This window comes from Diadema antillarum, unplaced genomic scaffold (genome assembly GCF_040938485.1).
Source record: "Diadema antillarum isolate AM-2024a unplaced genomic scaffold, OU_Dant_1.0 seq00000341_RagTag, whole genome shotgun sequence".
NCBI lineage: Eukaryota > Metazoa > Echinodermata > Echinoidea > Diadematoida > Diadematidae > Diadema > Diadema antillarum.
In genome coordinates, this window is record NW_027271354.1 from 976180 (window position 1) to 994963 (window position 18784).

General features: G+C 40.3%; 2 protein-coding genes across 3 annotated transcripts; one reads left to right on the forward strand and one right to left on the reverse strand.

Annotated features, from left to right (window-relative positions):
* Positions 1-292: 292 nt before the first annotated feature.
* On the reverse strand, positions 293-7630 carry LOC139730891 (uncharacterized). Its single transcript, XM_071641767.1, has 3 exons — positions 7445-7630; positions 3335-3539; positions 293-2686 (listed from the first exon to the last, which is right to left on the reverse strand). Exons 1-3 carry the CDS (start codon positions 7628-7630, stop codon positions 2091-2093), a joined length of 987 nt encoding a protein of 328 aa, XP_071497868.1. The 3' UTR covers positions 293-2090.
* A 5393-nt stretch (positions 7631-13023) lies between these two features.
* On the forward strand, positions 13024-17548 carry LOC139730882 (dol-P-Glc:Glc(2)Man(9)GlcNAc(2)-PP-Dol alpha-1,2-glucosyltransferase-like). Of its 2 annotated transcripts, none has more exons than XM_071641757.1 (3): positions 13024-13219; positions 13895-14092; positions 15233-17548. In XM_071641757.1, exons 1-3 carry the CDS (start codon positions 13055-13057, stop codon positions 16262-16264), a joined length of 1395 nt encoding a protein of 464 aa, XP_071497858.1. In that variant the 5' UTR covers positions 13024-13054; the 3' UTR covers positions 16265-17548. The 2 variants fall into 2 exon arrangements, with proteins under 2 accessions (XP_071497858.1, XP_071497859.1); XM_071641758.1 differs by having other exon boundaries at positions 15236-17548.
* Positions 17549-18784: the final 1236 nt, after the last annotated feature.

An 18784-nucleotide genomic window follows, 5' to 3' on the forward strand; every position in this document is an offset into this window, starting at 1 on the left:
ATATGCCCTATAAACATTCCTGGTATACAGTATATCACTCCTGCATGGTGCACTTCCATAAGAAGCTGATATGATGTGTGTTTGCATTGATGATTTGCGTATATACTCTATTTCCGTGCTTTTCAACCGGTGGGCAGCGATGTCGGGCAAAAATAAAATAAAAAGGGTTCATATTAATTTTGATCCATCTGGGCCACGAGACAGTACGTAGGAGGCAAAGTAGGTCGCGGTTTGAAAAAAAAAAGGTTGAGAAGTGCGGCTCTATGTTTCACCAAATATACAAGCAAGATGAAAGAAATGATACATGTATACATTGTACAACTAAACTCGAACACGAATACGCTGAATACACACACTTTTCGTTGTCACTTGATTCGCATTTGCCGCGGGGATGAGAAACCTACTAAAGTTAACTACCACAAATATCAATATCGCAGTTGGTTGAGTGATTCTATGATTTTAAGAATTGCAATCCCGTTTCGTTCCTGGTAATGTATATCAAAGTACATTAAACACTACGTATGCCAATATCTTCACATCTCCTTCAGGTGATGAAAATGAAAATAACAATAGGTGCCTTTATCAACCCTTTTTCTCGGCAGAAACAGGTTTTCCAAACAGCTTTCAAGGAATTTTTACGATTTGATTAACGCAAAGCTGTTTTGGAAAGCCCTTTCGAAAGCCTTTCCGAAAGCCGCAATTTTGTGGCTTTCGAAACAGGTTTCCTAAACAGGTTTTCAGAAACCTGATTGTAAAAGCCTTTTGAAGTTGATAAACGCAAAGCTGTTTTGAAACGGCTTTGTAGTATTGTACTGCAGTTACGAACAATGCACGCCTTTTTGACCTCTTCTCCTCGGGTCGAATTGCGCAATGCAGCTGTGCAGTGACAGGCCAGTTATCGTGTTCGCGAAGAGTTGATAAACACAACTATTTTGGAAGCCGTTTCTAAAGGGCTTTGGAAACGGCTTTTGAAAGTCGTTTAAACAGGGGAAAGTTAATAAACGCAGCCAATGTCGAAATGAAAACAGTCTGAATTGCAATTTGCCCATTTTGTAAATTTCACTTGCAGTTATCTTGTCTGATACTATTATAAATGCGAGGCATTTCAAACATGTTACAATCATTACTCAAATACAAGTTGATTCAATTAACATTACATTGAGATATATCATTCGTCAGTAAGAACACTCCATGTACACTTCGTAAAGTGTTTGGAGCTTTTCTACTCTAAAACGAATACCTTGCAATAGTAGACATCAAATGGGGGAAAGAGCCTTTACGTCTAAGGAAACTGTCACGTCAAACACATATGTAGCGTTACCATTGTAACCATAAATTCAACAATCGGCATATATAGATAGCTATTGGCAGAGCTGAAATAATTCGGGTCTTCAATGGTCCTCTAGAATAAATCGATTACCCCTTTTTAGACTCATTTCCCACAATTCATACTGCTATTTTCATAGATTATTGTCAGTTGACTGTGGTTTATGATAGGTGATGAAACTCTTAATACCATCTATTACAAACTATCTGAATCGGCGGAGTTCGGACAACCTTTCTTTGACATTACAGTTTGTGGCAATGCATTTTCAAATTGTCCTCTCTCTCTCTCACTCTCTCTCTCTCTCTCTCTCTCTCTCTCTTTTGCACAACTTATTCTCGAAAATGAGTCTGTCTGTTCTTTATTACTCTGGTACATGGTGTGTATTGCGTAATGTTCTTGTACATACGTAGCTACATAGATCAGATATTTTCAAGCGAACGATTTTTGTAAAAAAAAATAATAATAATAATTGTAGGCCTACGATGAATAATAGGCTACCAAATACTTGTCGCAATTGCCAAGTAATCCCAGCACAAGTGACATGCCAAAGTTACCAATCTGGTGTCAGAGCAGAAATCTAATGTCAACTTCATAATTTACGTCCATTTTGTCAGAACTTTCTTTGCTTGGTTTTCATTAGCTAAAAGTCTCTACAAGAATGTCCTTATCTTGTCGCCACTTCACAGTGAGTTGCTGACATGCCACGGAACATGTTCTGAGAACTCTGAGTGCAATTCTTGATGTGGAGTTCGTCCTGCATCTACTAGCAAAGGAACGCCGAGAACTCGTCTGAGACGAACGCGGCGATGAGGAAGGAAAGGGTGAGAACTGTGATAGACAGGGGAGCCATGGCGACCGCCGCCCCCGTACACAGCTCCAGCGGGGCCTTCGGTGTGCAGCCTTCCGTCACCTCCTCGACGTTCAGCGAGAGAACGTACTCGGTGTTGTTGGCGTACGAACATGGTCCGCACGTCGTAAAGTCGGAGCAGAGTGGGTCGGGCGTGCACCACCCGTAGACACCGACGAAATAGTGGCCCGGGTAAAAGTCGGGGTCATCGTGTTGCAGCGCCACGCTGCGCACTTCGATAGACGCCAACTTCCACGCGTGGCTGTTGATTGTGGGCTGCTGAATGGAGCGAGAGACGAGCAGCTCTGGGTACGAATAGGACGTCGGGCACGTGCTTGGATCCAGGCAGTTGGTGAGACCGACGTTGACATTGACGCAACTGGAGGGAAGACAGAAACGGTAGTACTGGTAACCATCGGCCTTAATGTTGCCTGCTACAGACCCGTCGATCGGAATCTCGTCGTGTGGATGCACTGATTGGACGTGCTCTGCGATCACCGAGAACTGGGCAGCTGAGTGGAAAGGAGAAAAAAAACTACATAAATCGAGTGTTATAGGGATATTCCCTCATCAATGCTGGATGGGCAAGTTTGCTTGTTGCTCATCAAAAAGAAATAGGCCTATACGAATATGCAGCAAAAAGAAAAGAAAAAAGAAAAAGCACGGCCAACCACTCTCGAGAGCAATCTAAAGTCACCGTGTAGACCTATACTGATATGGCAAGTGTGTCAAGAGTTTGATGTAATGGACAAAGAAGTCGAATATTTTATCTTTTTGTTATCTTTTTCATCGTTGTTAGATGAGGTTATTATCCGTGAGGTGCTTTTCCTATCATCTTAAGTCCTCTCGTACTATTGTGCTATATACTGCTTATTCTATGCTGACATAGTTACATGACATTTTGGACAGTCATACACTGTATATGTATTTGTATATATATATACCATATATATGAATATACATATTTCGGTACTGTTATTTTGGTTTTGCATTAATTGTCCTTAAATTATTGTGTTTACTAGTTTTCTTATACAAACACCACCAGCGCCCTTAGAAACACCCGTATAGAGCGCCATGAATGCAATTATTATTATCATCATTATCATTAATATCATTAAATACAAAACAAACATTTGGATGTATATCCCCTGCTCGCTTACGAGTGCTTCCGGTTCCCACGTCAGAGCCACAATAGGACAGGACCCCGATGTAGTAGGTGCCAAGCTGGTACTCGGGATCCCAGCTGGAGATGGTCAGTGACTCGGAACCCCAAGCGTAGGAGGACCAAGCCAGGCTGGTGAACACGGGCGTCTCCTGGGGCCCACGCGAGATGTAAAGGTCGGGCTCGCCGGCCACGTGGTTCACCTGAGGAGGACAACGGGTGCGAGTATATCACCCGGTCAATGAGTAAAATCTTTCTCTACCAATCAGCAGCATCAAATACTAGAAAACACAACTTAAACTGGAATCTTGCGATTGATGGTGGTGGACCCTTTGATTGTAGAGCTTATTCTTCAGGTCCCAAGAAAAATGTATACTAGTAGGAAATATCTATCTTAAGTATTTGGGTCCATCTAGAGAAACGAAGCCAAAATAATAAGAAGGGGGATATGTCTATTGAAAGACAAGGGCAAATGAAGAAGCTTGAAGATGGGGATTAACACGCATTGTTTCATCATAGACAGAGAAAAGGAAACATGCAACGAAGTTTGCTTCCACCTTGTATCTCAATGCTTGAAGTTAATGTTTGAACTGATGAAGACTCCCGATTACAGTCATCGCTTCATAAGTTTATCAAAGTATAATCGTGATTATTACTATAGATATATTCATCATCGTAATTCTACATAAATGTTTGGAATTATTGTATAGAATAATAACACGAATGATAACACTGAAAATGGAAGAAAAGTCAAAAAAGTTTCTGGGTTAAGAAAGGTTACCTTTTCTCTCGCTTTCAGACACATTGTCCCACAAGAGAGGGACTTATTTGAATTAATCAATTCCTTTCATATCGTTTGCCTAAAATATTTGTTTTCCACGGAGCGTCTGTGAGCTATGTTTTCCCTTATCTCTAATGGATTGCTTGATATAAATATCTGCATGACGCTTGAGACACAATTGATGTGACTGACACATTAAACAAAAACATGTTTGTAAACGAGGACAGCGATCGGAAAATCGGGCTCAAAGAACAGACAGAGTTTGTCGACTGGGGGTGAAGCCAACGGCGTAGCCAGGATTTAATCTTAGGGGGGGCGGTTAGTGTGCGAGGGAGCGAAGCGACCGAGCCCGAGCGAGCGGAGAGAGCGAGGGGGGGGGGGGGGGGGGAGGGTGTGGGAGGGGGTGTCCCCCCTCCCACGGTAAGAACTTTTTGCATTTTGATGTTGTAAATGGTGCAATTTTTGATGCATGCTTTTGCGCGTTTTATCGACGAGAAACAGTCCCCGCTTGTTTATGGTAGCAGTTTATTTTGATGTAGATTATTATTGAACAATTTGCCTATAAAAGGGTGTGATTTAGATACACTTCTTGTATTAATTCTTTTCACTGAATTTCATGAACGCGACTGAACCCTAGCGAGCGTAGCGAGCGAGGGGGGGGGGGGGGGAGGGTGTGGGAGGGGGGTGTCCCCCCTCCCACGATAAGAACTTTTTGCATTTTGATGTTGTAAATGGTGCAATTTGATGCATGCTTTTGCGCGTTTTATCGACGAGAAACAGTCCCCGCTTGTTTATGATAGCAGTTTATTTTGATGTAGATTATTATTGAACAATTTGCCCATAAAAGGGTGTGATTTAGATACACTTCTTGTATTAATTCTTTTCACTGAATTTCATGAACGCGACTGAACCCTAGCGAGCGTAGCGAGCGAGGGGGGGGGGGAGGGTGTGGGAGGGGGGTGTCCCCCCTCCCACGATAAGAACTTTTTGCATTTTGATGTTGCAAATGGTGCAATTTGATGCATGTTTTTGCGCGTTTTATCGACGTGAAACAGTCCCACTTGTTTATGGTAGCAGTTTATTTTGATGTAGATTATTATTGAACAATTTACCTATAAAAGGGTATAATTTAGATACACTTCTTGTATTAATTCTTTTCACTGAATATCATGAACGCGACTGAACCCGAGCGAGCGGAGCGAGCGAGGGGGTAGGGGAGGGTGTGGGAGGGGGGGGGGTGTGTCCCCCTCCCACGGTAAGAACTTTTTGCATTTTGATGTTGCAAATGGTGCAATTTGATGCATGTTTTTGCGCGTTTTATCGACGTGAAACAGTCCCACTTGTTTAAGGTATATAGCAGTAAATTTTAGTGTAGATTATTATTGAACAATTTGCCTATAAAATGGTATAATTTGAATACACTTCTTGTATTAATTCTTTTCATTGAATATCATGAACGCGACTGAACCCTAGCGAGCGGAGCGAGCGAGGGGGGAGGGGAGGGTGTGGGAGGGGGGTTTCCCCCCTCCCACGGTAAGAACTTTTTGCATTTTGATTTTCCAGTGGTGCAATTTGATGCATGTTTTTGCGCGTTTTATCGACGAGAAACAGTCCCACTTGTTTAAGGTATATAGCAGTATATTTGAGTGTAGATTATTATTGAACAATTTGCCTATAAAATGATATAATTTTAATACACTTCTTGTATAATTCTTTTCACTGAATATCATAAATGCGACTGAACCCGAGCGAGTGGAGCGAGCGAAGGGGGAGGGGAGGGTGTGGGAGGGGGGTGTCCCCCCTCCCACGATAAAAACTTTTTGCATTCTGATATTGCAAATGGTGCAATTTGATGCACGTTTTTGCGCGTTTTATCGACGTGAAACAGTCCCACTTGTTCAAGGTATAGCAGTATATTTTAGTGTAAATTATTATTGAACAATTTGCTTATAAAATGGTATAATTTAAATACACTAGTCTTCTTGTATTAATTCTTACACTGAATATCATGAACGCTGTCTGTTCAGCAATCAAACAGAAAAAGCATGCACACGAGGGTGTAGATAGGGGCATATCCCCTGCCACATGAAGGTGATTTTGCGTTTTCAGACCTGAAATTCAGCGATCTGGTGCAAATTTTTGGAGCAATACTTTTTCATCGAAGTGTTAAAATCACGGAATTTAGCTCTTATTCCGAATGTGCACCATCTGGGTGTATGTATAAAGTCTAGTGAGGTAGAGCTTAGGGGAAGGGGGATTCCCCCTCCCGCTCGTGGAGCTTTTGCGTTTTTAGAATTGAAATAAAGCGATCTGGGTATAGTCACAGTCTACTTCTATGCATGGCGGGGGGGGGGGGGGGGGCGAGCAGGGAGAAGACGTGGGCGAGTGTTATCTCCACCCTTCCCTTCCGATGGAGCTTTTGCCTTTTTAAGGTTGAAATTGAGATATCTCGTATACGCATATTTGATGGAATCAACATTTGGGAAATCCCCCCCCCCAAAAAAAAAAACAAAACAAAACAAAAAACTGATGGGGGGGGGGGGGCTGAGGGAGGAAAGGGTCGATTAAAAGGGGAAATTCCCCTTATACATGAGGGAACCTTGAGTTTTCGGAATATAAGAGATAAGTCTTGTGCACTCAGAATTATTCATATTTTTTTTTGTAAATCTAAAAAAAGTACTTAGCTAGGGAAAGAGGCACAGAGGGGGAGGGCACGAGAGATTTTGCATATTTTGAATTGAAATTCAACGATCTGGTGCACACTTTGAGTGAAATATTAAAAAAAAAATCTTATTTGATGAAAGGTTGCAAAGGAGACCCGCTTCATGTGCATGCATACAGTATACACGCATTTTTTTTCCGCCTCCCAAATCCCCGGTCCAAATCTTAGGGGGGGGGGGGGGGGGGGCGACCGCCCCCATCGCCCCCCCTGGCTACGCCAGTGGGTGAAGCATGATATACAAGTGCACTCGAATATAAGTCAAATAGAAATCACGATGGACCTTTCTGAGATGACAATAAGGGATGATCAACATAACGCACCGAGAGTGTTGACTCTAACCGTAGCTGTGTAAAGTCACGTTTTTCTGCAACAACTTGAAAAGTTAGACGATCTCCATCTCCGGAGGGGACTTGCCATACTTTAATGTTATCGCACTTACGTGACTATTAACTTAATAAAAGAATTATATACTTTATTTTGAAAAAAAAAAAGGTAATTTACGGAACAAACATCTAACAGCAGTGGATGACAGGCAATGGCTATATTTACATCAGAATTAAGCTGGAGTAAAATCTGCCGAGTCATATTTTGGTTATTTTACTTACTCTTACACGTAGATCTTCACAGGGCTCGGTGGCTTCCACTGTGAAATACTTGTACTGGTTGCAAGGCACTTCGTACACTTCCGTCTCCACGCCAAGGGTTAGGGCGACGTGCTGAGCCAAAGCGCCGCTGAGGATTGAAGACAGAGCCAGGAGAAGCCAGAGACATTTTGCGACACGGGTTACCATGGTGACCAATGGACACACCTTAAAGTGGACGTTGATGGTCTGTTTCGTCGAAAGTATTGCCACTGATCAGCTGATTGCGATGTTCACCTGCAGTGGTCGTTCAAAGGAAAACGACTTACAATGACTTATTATGAAAACGGCAGGAGTTTTGAGATTTCTTTTTCAATTTGTTGTCATGGTTGTTGCGTGGGATTGAAGGGTAAAACGTTAAAGGAGAAAACAAACGAACCAGTATGAACATTTTTGGACTTTGAATTAAATGTGACGATAACTATTTGTAACACATCATCTGTTGACTCTTGCAATCAAACTGCAATTCCAATACGGGCAGACACGACAATTGCACGATGGGGGTCAAGATCGAGGCGTGGAACTGCACTCCATTTTTATCTTATCCTCTTGTGATTTGCCAAAGCTATGAAGTGAATAATAACATTATGAAGATTACAACGGGGGCTTCTTGTGGACGTGCTTGAGCTTATTATTGATGTTACGTCTTTCCCGATCCTTTCCCATTTGAAATCAGATGGGAAGATCGACCCTCCTTACGTCAGTTTACAAAGGCCATTATAAAAATCCCTTAACAGTTGATCGGCTGTAGTGGCTACTACTATTTTACATGTAATATAATTGAAAGTTGAGATTGCTGTAACTTCTACAAACAGTTAACTTAGATCAAATTTATTCATTGTGCTAGATACCTATACCCACACTAACACTTCTCGCACACATTTCTGAAAACAAGTGAAACGAAACACGAACAAAACACATACGAACATACGAACCTACCTGTACATGACACGGTACCGTGCACAGTTTCACAATAAATGCACACTTACATCGTACAATTCCCCTTTCTGCTTTAAAAAAAAAACACGAACTCGTAATTATGATTACAGCTACGATTGCAAAGCTCTGAGCTTGTATAGTTTCCGTTGTCACAAGCGGGGTCACAAGCCCTTACTATTATAGGTCATGAATCAGGCAAGGTTAGGGTTTGTCCCTCAATCGCACAATATCATTAGTCGATGAGCTTGAAGCTTTCGGGAATTACAATAGTGGCATTAAGCACTGCATTTCCACAAAAATCTAATAACCTTGTAGATGAGCATGCGCTTAGCTCATTTAAATCGAGGTGACCCATCAGTGACCATACATCAATGCAGAGCTCAGAGGTCGATATGATAGGACGTGGAGCTCCCCCCAGCGCATATCATTTTGTCAAAACATATCAACACAACAACAACAACAACAACAACAACAACAACAACTACAACAACAACAACAAAGGCCCATCTGTTTAAAATACTGTCGTTAGTATTTCACACAGATGTGTAATGTAAGTTAACATGCATATACTTACAAATATAAGACACACGTAGATTCAAGATTCAACTTTATTTTCACCTCCATCAAAATGAACAAAAAAATTATGTACATTGCATATGCACGGGATATTTGTAATACAGAACAAAATTTGAAAAGGTACATAAAACAATTATGAAAATGAGAAGTAGATGCGATTACATCTTTGTTACATACAAAAAGCGTATAATACAAGTCAACTAAGGATGAGGATGGAAGTGGAGGGTCCCACTAAGAAGCAAAGCTTGTACGATATGGGACCCTCAGAAAATACACAAAACATCAATATAAAACACAATAAACGAACCGATGTCAACTGACATCAAGATGATTGGGAAGAGAAAAAGAGAGAAAAGAAAAAAAAAGAGGAAAAAAAAAGAGAAAAAAAGGGAGAAAAAAAGAGGGAACTATCAGCATGTGCCATCGTGGACGCAAGCAATCTAGATTTCATAATGTAAAATAAGTGATAAAATACAAGCTGGATTGAATGTAATGCAAAACATTTTTTTATACGTAGTTATGTTGGTAAGAATGCAGGAGAAAGAGAAAAACACATCGTTATATTTAGAACACAGACAGGGACATACTTAGGAGGACTTATGTAAAAAAGAATGATGACTTGACTGAGATGATAAAGGGAAACTAACTCTGTTGGATGTCGTAGGCCTATAGAACTCGCTTTTATCTACACTGGCGTAAAACATTATGTCCATCAAGCCTTTAAACTGCTTTTTATCATCCTCTGACTACAAATTGAAGGGAAAAAATGACATGATATTGTGAGATGAATAATTCAACGAGGTCAAGGAAAGAATGGTAATAAATAGGCTAAGATAAATCTTGGTTTACGGGAACGAGACTAACTTTTTATTATTATTATTTTTTTACACTCGTCTGACAAACAACCAAGATACAAATAAAGTAGCAAAAATCAATATCAGCATCAACAACCAGTCGATTGCGAAATATGAGCATTTGATGAACCGATATGAAATTACTGCTTTGACTACGTACAGTGTCACATGTGCGGCTATCTTCTACAAAATATTAATACTAATAGTATACAATGTGCCGTACGCTGTTCTTGACATGCACGAATTCCAAAGATCTGCCACCCACCAGGTTAGGACAAGCTAATATAGTTAAGGAAATATGCTCACCTCTTGTTTAGGAGTATATAACCTCTGAGCTCTTGGAATCGTATCCTGGACCTCGTGATACCTTTATGCCGTTAGACTTACATACGATTACACAGTGGAAATGTCTATGTAACAGTCTATTTGAGAAGAATGTTACTCAACTTTGTTTTTGCGTATCTACACAGACTTTATCTCCGTTCTCGGTAGATTTTCTTATGGCGTGCTGTAGTCCTCGCGACGAAAGAAGATAATTCGTAAAGAGCCCTCCCAGAAGCTTAGATAACGTATTCCACGTACAAATAAAAACCCAGTCAATGCAGATTTGACTCATCCGTGTCGTCCCACCGGGCTCTTGTATCTGCAGGAACCAGGACTAATACATCTTCTCAGCACGAAGTACGATGCTATACAGCTAGTAGAACAAATTGACCGCCCAAGTATGCTTAGCAAATATATGCGGAGTCATACCTCATAGAAACACGAAGCCTATACTTGTAATACCAAACCCTGGCGGGCTTGCAATAGTGTACCTGAAATCGAACTTTGTGATGCTTCAGGTTATCTACAGCGACGTGAACAAAGGGATTTACAAAACATCATATCTCGACCCATTGTAGCGATCTCCTCATGCGATCACAGTGTAGGAATATCAAATCCATGTCCTGGAATGCAAACGAAAGGTTTCCTCGTATTTCCTGTTTTCACGCTCCTCTATTCAGGCCACAGGGAGATGCATTGTTCGGCAACAGTACACCCGTTTTATTTTGTTTAATTGACATTCTGAACTTGCATTGTGGTTATTATTCTTTTTAATTGTAGAATTTAACCTTGTTATGCCTATCGAAGAGGTCGTGCACTGTCAATTTTGGCCCCCATGCTTAGATTTAGAGGCAGAGCAAAATTGACCTGATTCGGTGAACAACGAATACATTTTGGTTGATATATGAAAACCATAAAATATAGATGGCGTAAATATCAAAACAGTTGATTTCAACTATGCTTCGTATTTTCTGCGAAACAATGGTAACAATTAGGCCTCATTCATAAAGTTGCAGAAACGATCAGGTAAGTGACATTAACGAATATATCGGAACTATCAATTTTATCAATAGTCACTAGCGTACCTGATTTGCTTTACTTATCTTTTTTTTTAAGTTCGGTGGTTTTCTCGTGATGATGGCTGTATCAAATGAAATATAGGCTCGTATGTATAGGCCTATATTCTTTCCTCAAAATAGATATCAGCGGCGGGCCCGCAGGAATGTTTTTATTACGCGATGTATAGGTGTGGGACCGTGTGGGGTGTCAGGGCCAACTGCTTTTGATCCCCCTCCCCACACCCTTCTGTTGGAACAATGTCTTGGCGAATCCTTCTGATATATATATATATATATATATATATATATATATATTATTTGCCAAACAGCTGTGTGAAGTAGAAAAGTGTGTAAAGTTAGTAAGGTTCTCCGCCATACACCTAGTTTCACATCTTCCATGCACGACCTGATAATCAGCAGAATATTTAATGAAAAAGTAGGGTCTATAGAAACCCGACGAACCTATAGCTTATCACAGGCGACAATCCAAGTTGAAGTCATAAGTTTTGAATCACATTTAAATTCTTCCATATCCCACTGTCGATCATGATGCACAAACACATGGGCATAAATATAAATAGAAAAAGAAGAAAAAACAAACAAAACGAAATCGACATAACAAATTACTGTACATCATGTTCCTATCACTAGCCAACAACACACAGAGACTCCAACCCAAAGCACCTTCTCATCTGGAGATTCTCCCGCCTGAAACCCCTCGCAAACGGGAGACTCCAAGTTGATGTGTGCGAAGCACGAAGTTCCCAGGGTTCTAGATGCTCTCTGGTGCTATATAAGGCTTATTTTTTGCAACATAGAATAGCAATAAGTAAGAAATCCTTTCGAACAGGAGACACAGAGCCAGGGCGGGAGAAATTAAATCTCAAACGGGAGAACGGGAGATTTTGCAAAAATGCGTTTTCGGCGGGAGATCTCCCGTCGAAAACGGGAGAGTTGGAGTCTCTGCAACACATGGAAATATAATTTACCGCGGGATCAATGCTGTCAAAGGGTAGTATAATGCCGGGTGAGAGGTGATGGAGTATCATACGGCGTTCAGTTTTGTCTGTTGTTGAAACCGGATGGCTGCACAAGGTTATACAGATGATGTGCCTGGTTGATGGAGAGAATATGACGGCAAAGAGATGATTTATATGCCATACCGGGTGGTAGATCCGGGTCAAATATCCTATAGGCTAATGCTTATTGTGATGGCTCTATTATATAGAAATGCACGCCTAAAATGTTGTCATCTCGCTCGATACCATGCTATACACACCTCCAATTGGTTCTACTTACGCCCACGTTGGGTTGGCATATACGAAATCCCGCAGTAGGCTACATGTGTACTTCAGCTGGAAGAGGCCTTGATGAATATGAAGTACAGTGTTCCACGCGACCTGAGTACAGTCCAGTGTTCGATCATGGCCGCTCGAATCAATGTACGCATTCTCAGGTCCCCACGTGTGTTAAGGCTATTGCGTAATTTTCTAATCCCAAAGGACACATTACAGTATAAAGTGTGGAATTATTTCGGAAATTGAACCACTTGTAAAATGAAACTGAGGACATTAGCAACTTTTAAAGAGAGTCAAGTTAAGGTCATACAATGTAAACTGAAATGACGATGTTGTTACATTGAGAATTAGAAATTTGAGTAATATTCTACACATTAATTTAGAAAATATTGATGAACGCGAAGAGGGTAAAGACTATGGGTTTACTGTTGATCGCGGTTGGGTGATCTGTGGTTGGATGATCGATCCATTCGATTGTACACGTTGACGGTGAAGTTGTGAAGGTGTGTTCAGCCAACATACAAAATGGCACAATTCAGTGATGTGTTTGTGTTCTTCGTCGCCTCTGTTCATGTTGCTGTCACATTGATGATATTCATGGAGGTTGATAAGACGCAGCCCTCACCATATATGGACGAAATATTCCACATTCCACAAGCCCAGTTGTACTGCAACGGATCTTTCACCGAGGTATACTTTATGATAGTCCCTCGTATTGTATTTCGCGTGGTTGAGAATCCTAGTGAATTTATCACTGTTTAATGTTTTTATTATAAACCTGATGGTTAGAGTACTCGATAGGCGATGGAGGAGGGCAGTGAAATAAAGACTTGATGTAGATTTTAGTACGACGTGGTACTGACTTTTATAAAAGATTGCTGTTTTGTATGACCACAACATTTTTATTTTCCATTGCATAATTAAGTTTCTTCTGTCAGAATCATCACAGTAGTAGAAACTAGATAGAAGTAGAAAAGCACTCTAAGAGCGCAGTCCTCTGGCTCTGCCAAGCAGCTACTTTTCCACCAATGATATTGCTCCTCCATGGAGATCGATGATTTCCATCCATATGCATGCATGCTGAAAAATCGCCTGAGTTCCCAATATAGGCCTAGATGTTTTTCTTACATCATAAACCCTCGGCTGTGTATAGCTGCCCCGGCTGCCCGCCTCGCCCCAGCAGAAACTAGAGCATGCACTTTAGTGCGCATATGATAACCTAAAATGTGCAGCTTAAACTCCAAAGTTCATTGACCCTATAATATTATATTATATAATGAGATTCTCAAAGTGCTGGTGAATGATACATATTTGACTTGACACAAAAGTGATGCTTACAAATGCTTTGCTTTTTGTCTGTTACAGTGGAACCCTAAGATAACAACTCTACCTGGACTTTACCTGTCTTCTGTCGGACTGCTCAAGCCACTTGCCCTTCTACTGGAGGCTGACCTCGTCGACTTGTGCTCAGTGACCACTCTCCGCTCCATCAACATTCTCTTTGCTGTGGGATGCCTCTTCATCATCTACCATACCCTCTGTGTCATCCACTGTCCTAATACTGTGAGAATTCAAAATTCACCAAGATTACATTTACAACATACTTTCTGATTTCTCTTTCCAACACCTGATCTGTGAGAAGGGATGAAGATTGTGGTAAGGGGATAGAAGGGGGTGGGAGGCGAGGAGGGGGTAGACAAGCTATCAGAAAACTTGAATTATTCTCTTTACTGTATTGGCCTGTTCTTTTATCTTCTGTCACATAATAAATGTACATTTTCTTTTAATGTAAAGCACACAGCTTAATACCTTAATATGACTTTTGGCATTATTCTAATTTGGATATTTATTGGTTCCAATGATTTGAAGCTGTCACAATATACATACATCTCCCCCCTTTTTTCGAACCCCCTCCATCTACCTGGTATTTACAGGGCTGGTGGAGCGTTTTCAAAAGTGTGGGGGCCCACTTCCGGGTTTCATGAGCTAACAAGCAAAAAAAAAAAAAAAAGGAAACAAAAAAAAGGTCCTCAGCTCATCTCTCCCCTTCCAAAATGGTTTCTTCAGCTGACAAGCAAAAAAAAAAAAAAAAAAAAAAGAAAGGTCTTCTTAAGTGGAAAAACATAACTTTACTGTGCTCACACTTCAAGATCTCTATCTACAATGTATTTCTATTCAGTGCCACTTACAATGTACTTATGGGTTAAAAAAAGTGTGGGGGCCCAAAGTGATGACACCTTATGTATTCCTTTGTATGGTGCACATAAAGTGTGGGGGCCCGAGCCCCCATGGCCCCCACAGTTCCGCCGGCCATGATTTAGTCATGTCTTGTGCATAAGCAGTGAAGTTTTATACAATGTAGGTACTATATTTGCTAGGTACAAATGCATATGAATTTAAAAGTACATGTAGTACATATAATTTTGGAAATGTCGTTTGTTTGTTTTTCTTACTCTATGCTAAAAGATATTTGTTAAACTGAGCCAATACTACAGCTGTAATTCACCCTAATGTCTGCAGGTACATGTATTGCAAGGCTCTGTGTGTTGTTTAAAGAAGTAATGGAAATACAATGTGGATGCCTTATGTCCTCAGATTTAAGCACAAATTACAATCAGAGTCATTGAGGACTGCGAACATTACCTATGCTTAATTTAGCACATTCACTATGTCTTATCTTTTTTTAATGTATGTCTCTCACAGAAGACTGAAGAGATAAAGATAATCCTGACGTCGGTGTCTCTTGCATCGTTCCCTCTGCTCTACTTCTTTGTGTTCCTGTACTACACTGATGTTGGCTCCACCTTTTTCATCCTGCTGGCACACCTCTTCTGTCTCCGTGGTAACCATCTTATGGCCAGCATCCTTGCAGCTGATGCCATCATCTTCCGCCAGACCAATGTCGTCTGGGTAATCTTCATGGCGGGCATCACATTGGCAAGGCTGATTGATCTAACAGCAAAGCACAAGCCACAGACAAGTGAGACAGTCTTGGGGGCCATAACATCTTCAGTGAGCCGGGGAGTAGAGTTCATCAGCTCACTGACCAACATCTTCAAAGCCGCCGCGCAACTCTGGCCGTATGCTCTTGTTACCCTTGGATTCATGGTATTTGTGTTTGTCAACAAAGGGATTGTGGTTGGAGATCGAGACAACCATCAAGCGGCTTTCAATGCCCCGCAGCTGTTTTACTTTGCTGCCTTCACAGCGGGCCTGGCCTTTCCTTTCACCGTGTCCGTCGGCAAACTTGTCCGCTTCGTCAAAAGTCTCTTTCAGCATCCCTTGACGTACATTGTCATTGTTGGGATGATGGTTGTCTTCATCCACCGTTTTACGTTCGTGCATCCATTCCTTCTTGCAGACAACCGACACATTGTCTTCTACATTTGGCATCGCGTCTTCATGCGACATGAGTATGTCAAATTTGCCCTCATCCCGGGCTACCTCTTTGCCGGCTGGACTATCCGTGATTCTTTGTCTCACAAAGGTGAGCTGTGGCAGCTTGTCTATTTTGTTTGCCTCCTTGCAGCCACCATGCCCCAACAGCTTCTCGAGTTCCGCTATTTCATCATTCCCTACCTGCTGTTCAGAATCAACACAAATATCCAGTCCTACTTCCAGATTGTCTTGGAATTTGTATTGTACAGTGTTGTTAACATGGGAACATTGTATCTTTTCCTGCATAAACCGTTTTATTGGCCAAACAATCCGGATGAACAGAGATTTTTGTGGTGATTTAAAAGATTATTCGATCCTTACTTGCAGTTTATGTACTGTGTGACTACAAATCCTTCCAAAGGTTGTGTAGGGAAAAGGTGGAACATAAATATTTGCTGAATCTATGTTATGGATTCTCAATTTTAGAGATTTTCAGAATTGAAAGTGTATGAAAACATATTATGGGATGGATTACGTAGCAGTGACACTTGCAGGCAGCTAGAAATGCTACAAAAAATAAGGCTTTGATTGCAATGAGACCTGTTTTCATGTCTGTCAGAAAAATCAATGCGTGCAATTTGTCTTTACTAGACCGTATCATGTACTACAAGATGTGTAATGTTTAAAGGAAACCAAAACCCATTTATGAGGATTGGATAAAAGCAGTATTAGCAGAACACATTGTAAAAGTTGGAGGAAAATCAGGCAATCAATTAAAAGACTGTAATAGATTTTCACTGCAGTCATTGCTGGATGATGTCCAAATTACAGGAAATTCTGGCTACGTTGTTAACATTCAAATAAAAATTGCCATAACATGTCAAGAAGAAGTAAATGGAATACATGTGCACTTTTCTTGAAAAATGTAGAACAGTAGTCATCTTATCCAAAAATGACGGCACCAAAACTTTGGAAATTCATAATTTTGTAATCAATTGTTCTTTTTTCCTCAAACTTTCACTGATGTATCTACTGACATTACTGCTTTCACTCAATCCACATTCATATTTTGGCTTTGGTTTCTGTTTTCCTACCATTGAAGATTTGTTATGTAGTCTGTCTGTTTGTTTGTGGAGTGAATTGATCGTTATGTATACTTGACCCTGTAATATCTAGCATCTCACAATTCCAATGTCTTTTGCACACGTTAGTCTTGCATTTTTCACTGCAACAGGGTTAAATCAAGGAGTATGTTTCTTCCCATTCTAATAAGGCGATCCACTCGTTATATGTCATATACTTACACTTCCACGTACTACGCGGTTTTATGTTTTAAAATTGTGCTCGCTCCACTAAGAAATATATGAGATGCAGTGAGTCAAAAGAGCAGGAAGTATGCAGCACAGTGACACATTGGTAAAGTTTCTGTGTTGTTTGATGTCAGTCGTTGCTTATGATTGCCTCACATGCCTTCCTTAAACAAGACATACAAGTGTAATAGCGATAATTGTGTTCGTACAGTTCATGTACCACAATATGATGCAAAGCATTTTGAGCTGAGCATGTCACAGTGACAAAATATCTAAAGACTCAAAAGGTTAAATGAAGTTTACATTCCATTTTTATTCTTGCCCTTCCTTTTTTTTTTTATACAGACGATAGAGAAAAATGATTGTGTAGTAAAATCATTTCCTCACATCTAGACAAGAAACCATTAGTCTTATTTCTAACTATCAAAAAGCAGTCTCCCAGTCAAGTCATGATGAAAGTGGACTGAATTGTGCTTTCTGCATATCAGTTTTAAAACAATTTTTAGAAAAAAAATCCAATGTAGAGAACAGATCTGTTGGGACTTGATTGTTTCATGTAAATCATGACTTACCAAAAAAAAAAAAAAAATGAACATGATCATAATTCACCAAATAAAAAGGAGTAAATATTAAACTATGTCCTCATGCTGAGTACTTCTTGCTTATTGCTGTACCCATATGTCTGGGGTGAAATGAAAGATTGTCTGGTGTGAGAGAGGGTTTGAACTTTTTTTGTTGTTGAAATGTACACTGTGTAAATACTGTATACATTGTGTATTTAGCAGCTGTACTTTTTTTTTTTTTTGGCAAATCTGGACTTCCCAACAATTTTTTTTAGTGTTTGATTTTTTGTTATTGTGGAGTACATGTACAGTACTGAACGGAGAAATGTATGCGTGCATGTCATATTCGTGTTGGGATCAGATTCTTGTTTATCTGACCTTGTTGGAACGGGACTCCTCTGTCTCGATTCGCAGGATTTGGGTTTCATGCTGGGATTGACTACAACATGTATACATACTTGTATTCTACAACCCCAAATCCAACCCAAGCCATAAAAGCCAAACTTGATCAATGCCACACAAGCTTGAGCAACAATACTTGGAGTAGTTTTGCATATTGGCAAGGGCTGATTTTGGCTCACCAGAGGCCACAAGAGGTTTAATAGATAGTTATGTGTGTGTTCTGTTGGGTACTAGTATGTTAAAGGCATAATTTACCATTTGCAGATGAAACAAAAACCCAGCATTAGTGCTTTAAAATAGTTCTAAAATGTGAGTTAGGGATAGGAACAACCACTGTAAAAATTTGAATCCGTATGATCGATGTCAAGTGTTGTTAAATACACAAAATGTGAACAATAGTTACAATAAAATGTTTCCAGACTAAACTGTCTACAGTTACGGTTTATTGAGAAAAACACTGATATCTCCTTATATTTTAGGCTTAATTGCGAAAATTCTATATGGTAGGATGTTAAGTGATACAACAGACCTACACATATGCATCAAATGTGATATTTTGAACATTTTTGAACTCACTGCTCCCAAAGGTAAACTGGACCTTT

Excerpts from the sequence above, each read along its gene's own strand:
- LOC139730882 (XM_071641757.1), top strand. The coding sequence starts at position 13,055 with ATGGCACAATTCAGTGATGTGTTTGTGTTCTTCGTCGCCTCTGTTCAT. Across the intron at positions 13,220-13,894 it reads GCAACGGATCTTTCACCGAG|TGGAACCCTAAGATAACAAC; the intron begins GTATACTTTATG and ends TGTCTGTTACAG. Across the intron at positions 14,093-15,232 it reads TCATCCACTGTCCTAATACT|AAGACTGAAGAGATAAAGAT; the intron begins GTGAGAATTCAA and ends TGTCTCTCACAG.
- LOC139730891 (XM_071641767.1), bottom strand. The coding sequence starts at position 7,630 with ATGGTAACCCGTGTCGCAAAATGTCTCTGGCTTCTCCTGGCTCTGTCT. Across the intron at positions 3,540-7,444 it reads GTGAAGATCTACGTGTAAGA|GTGAACCACGTGGCCGGCGA; the intron begins GTAAGTAAAATA and ends TGTCCTCCTCAG. Across the intron at positions 2,687-3,334 it reads CGTGGGAACCGGAAGCACTC|CTGCCCAGTTCTCGGTGATC; the intron begins GTAAGCGAGCAG and ends CTTTCCACTCAG.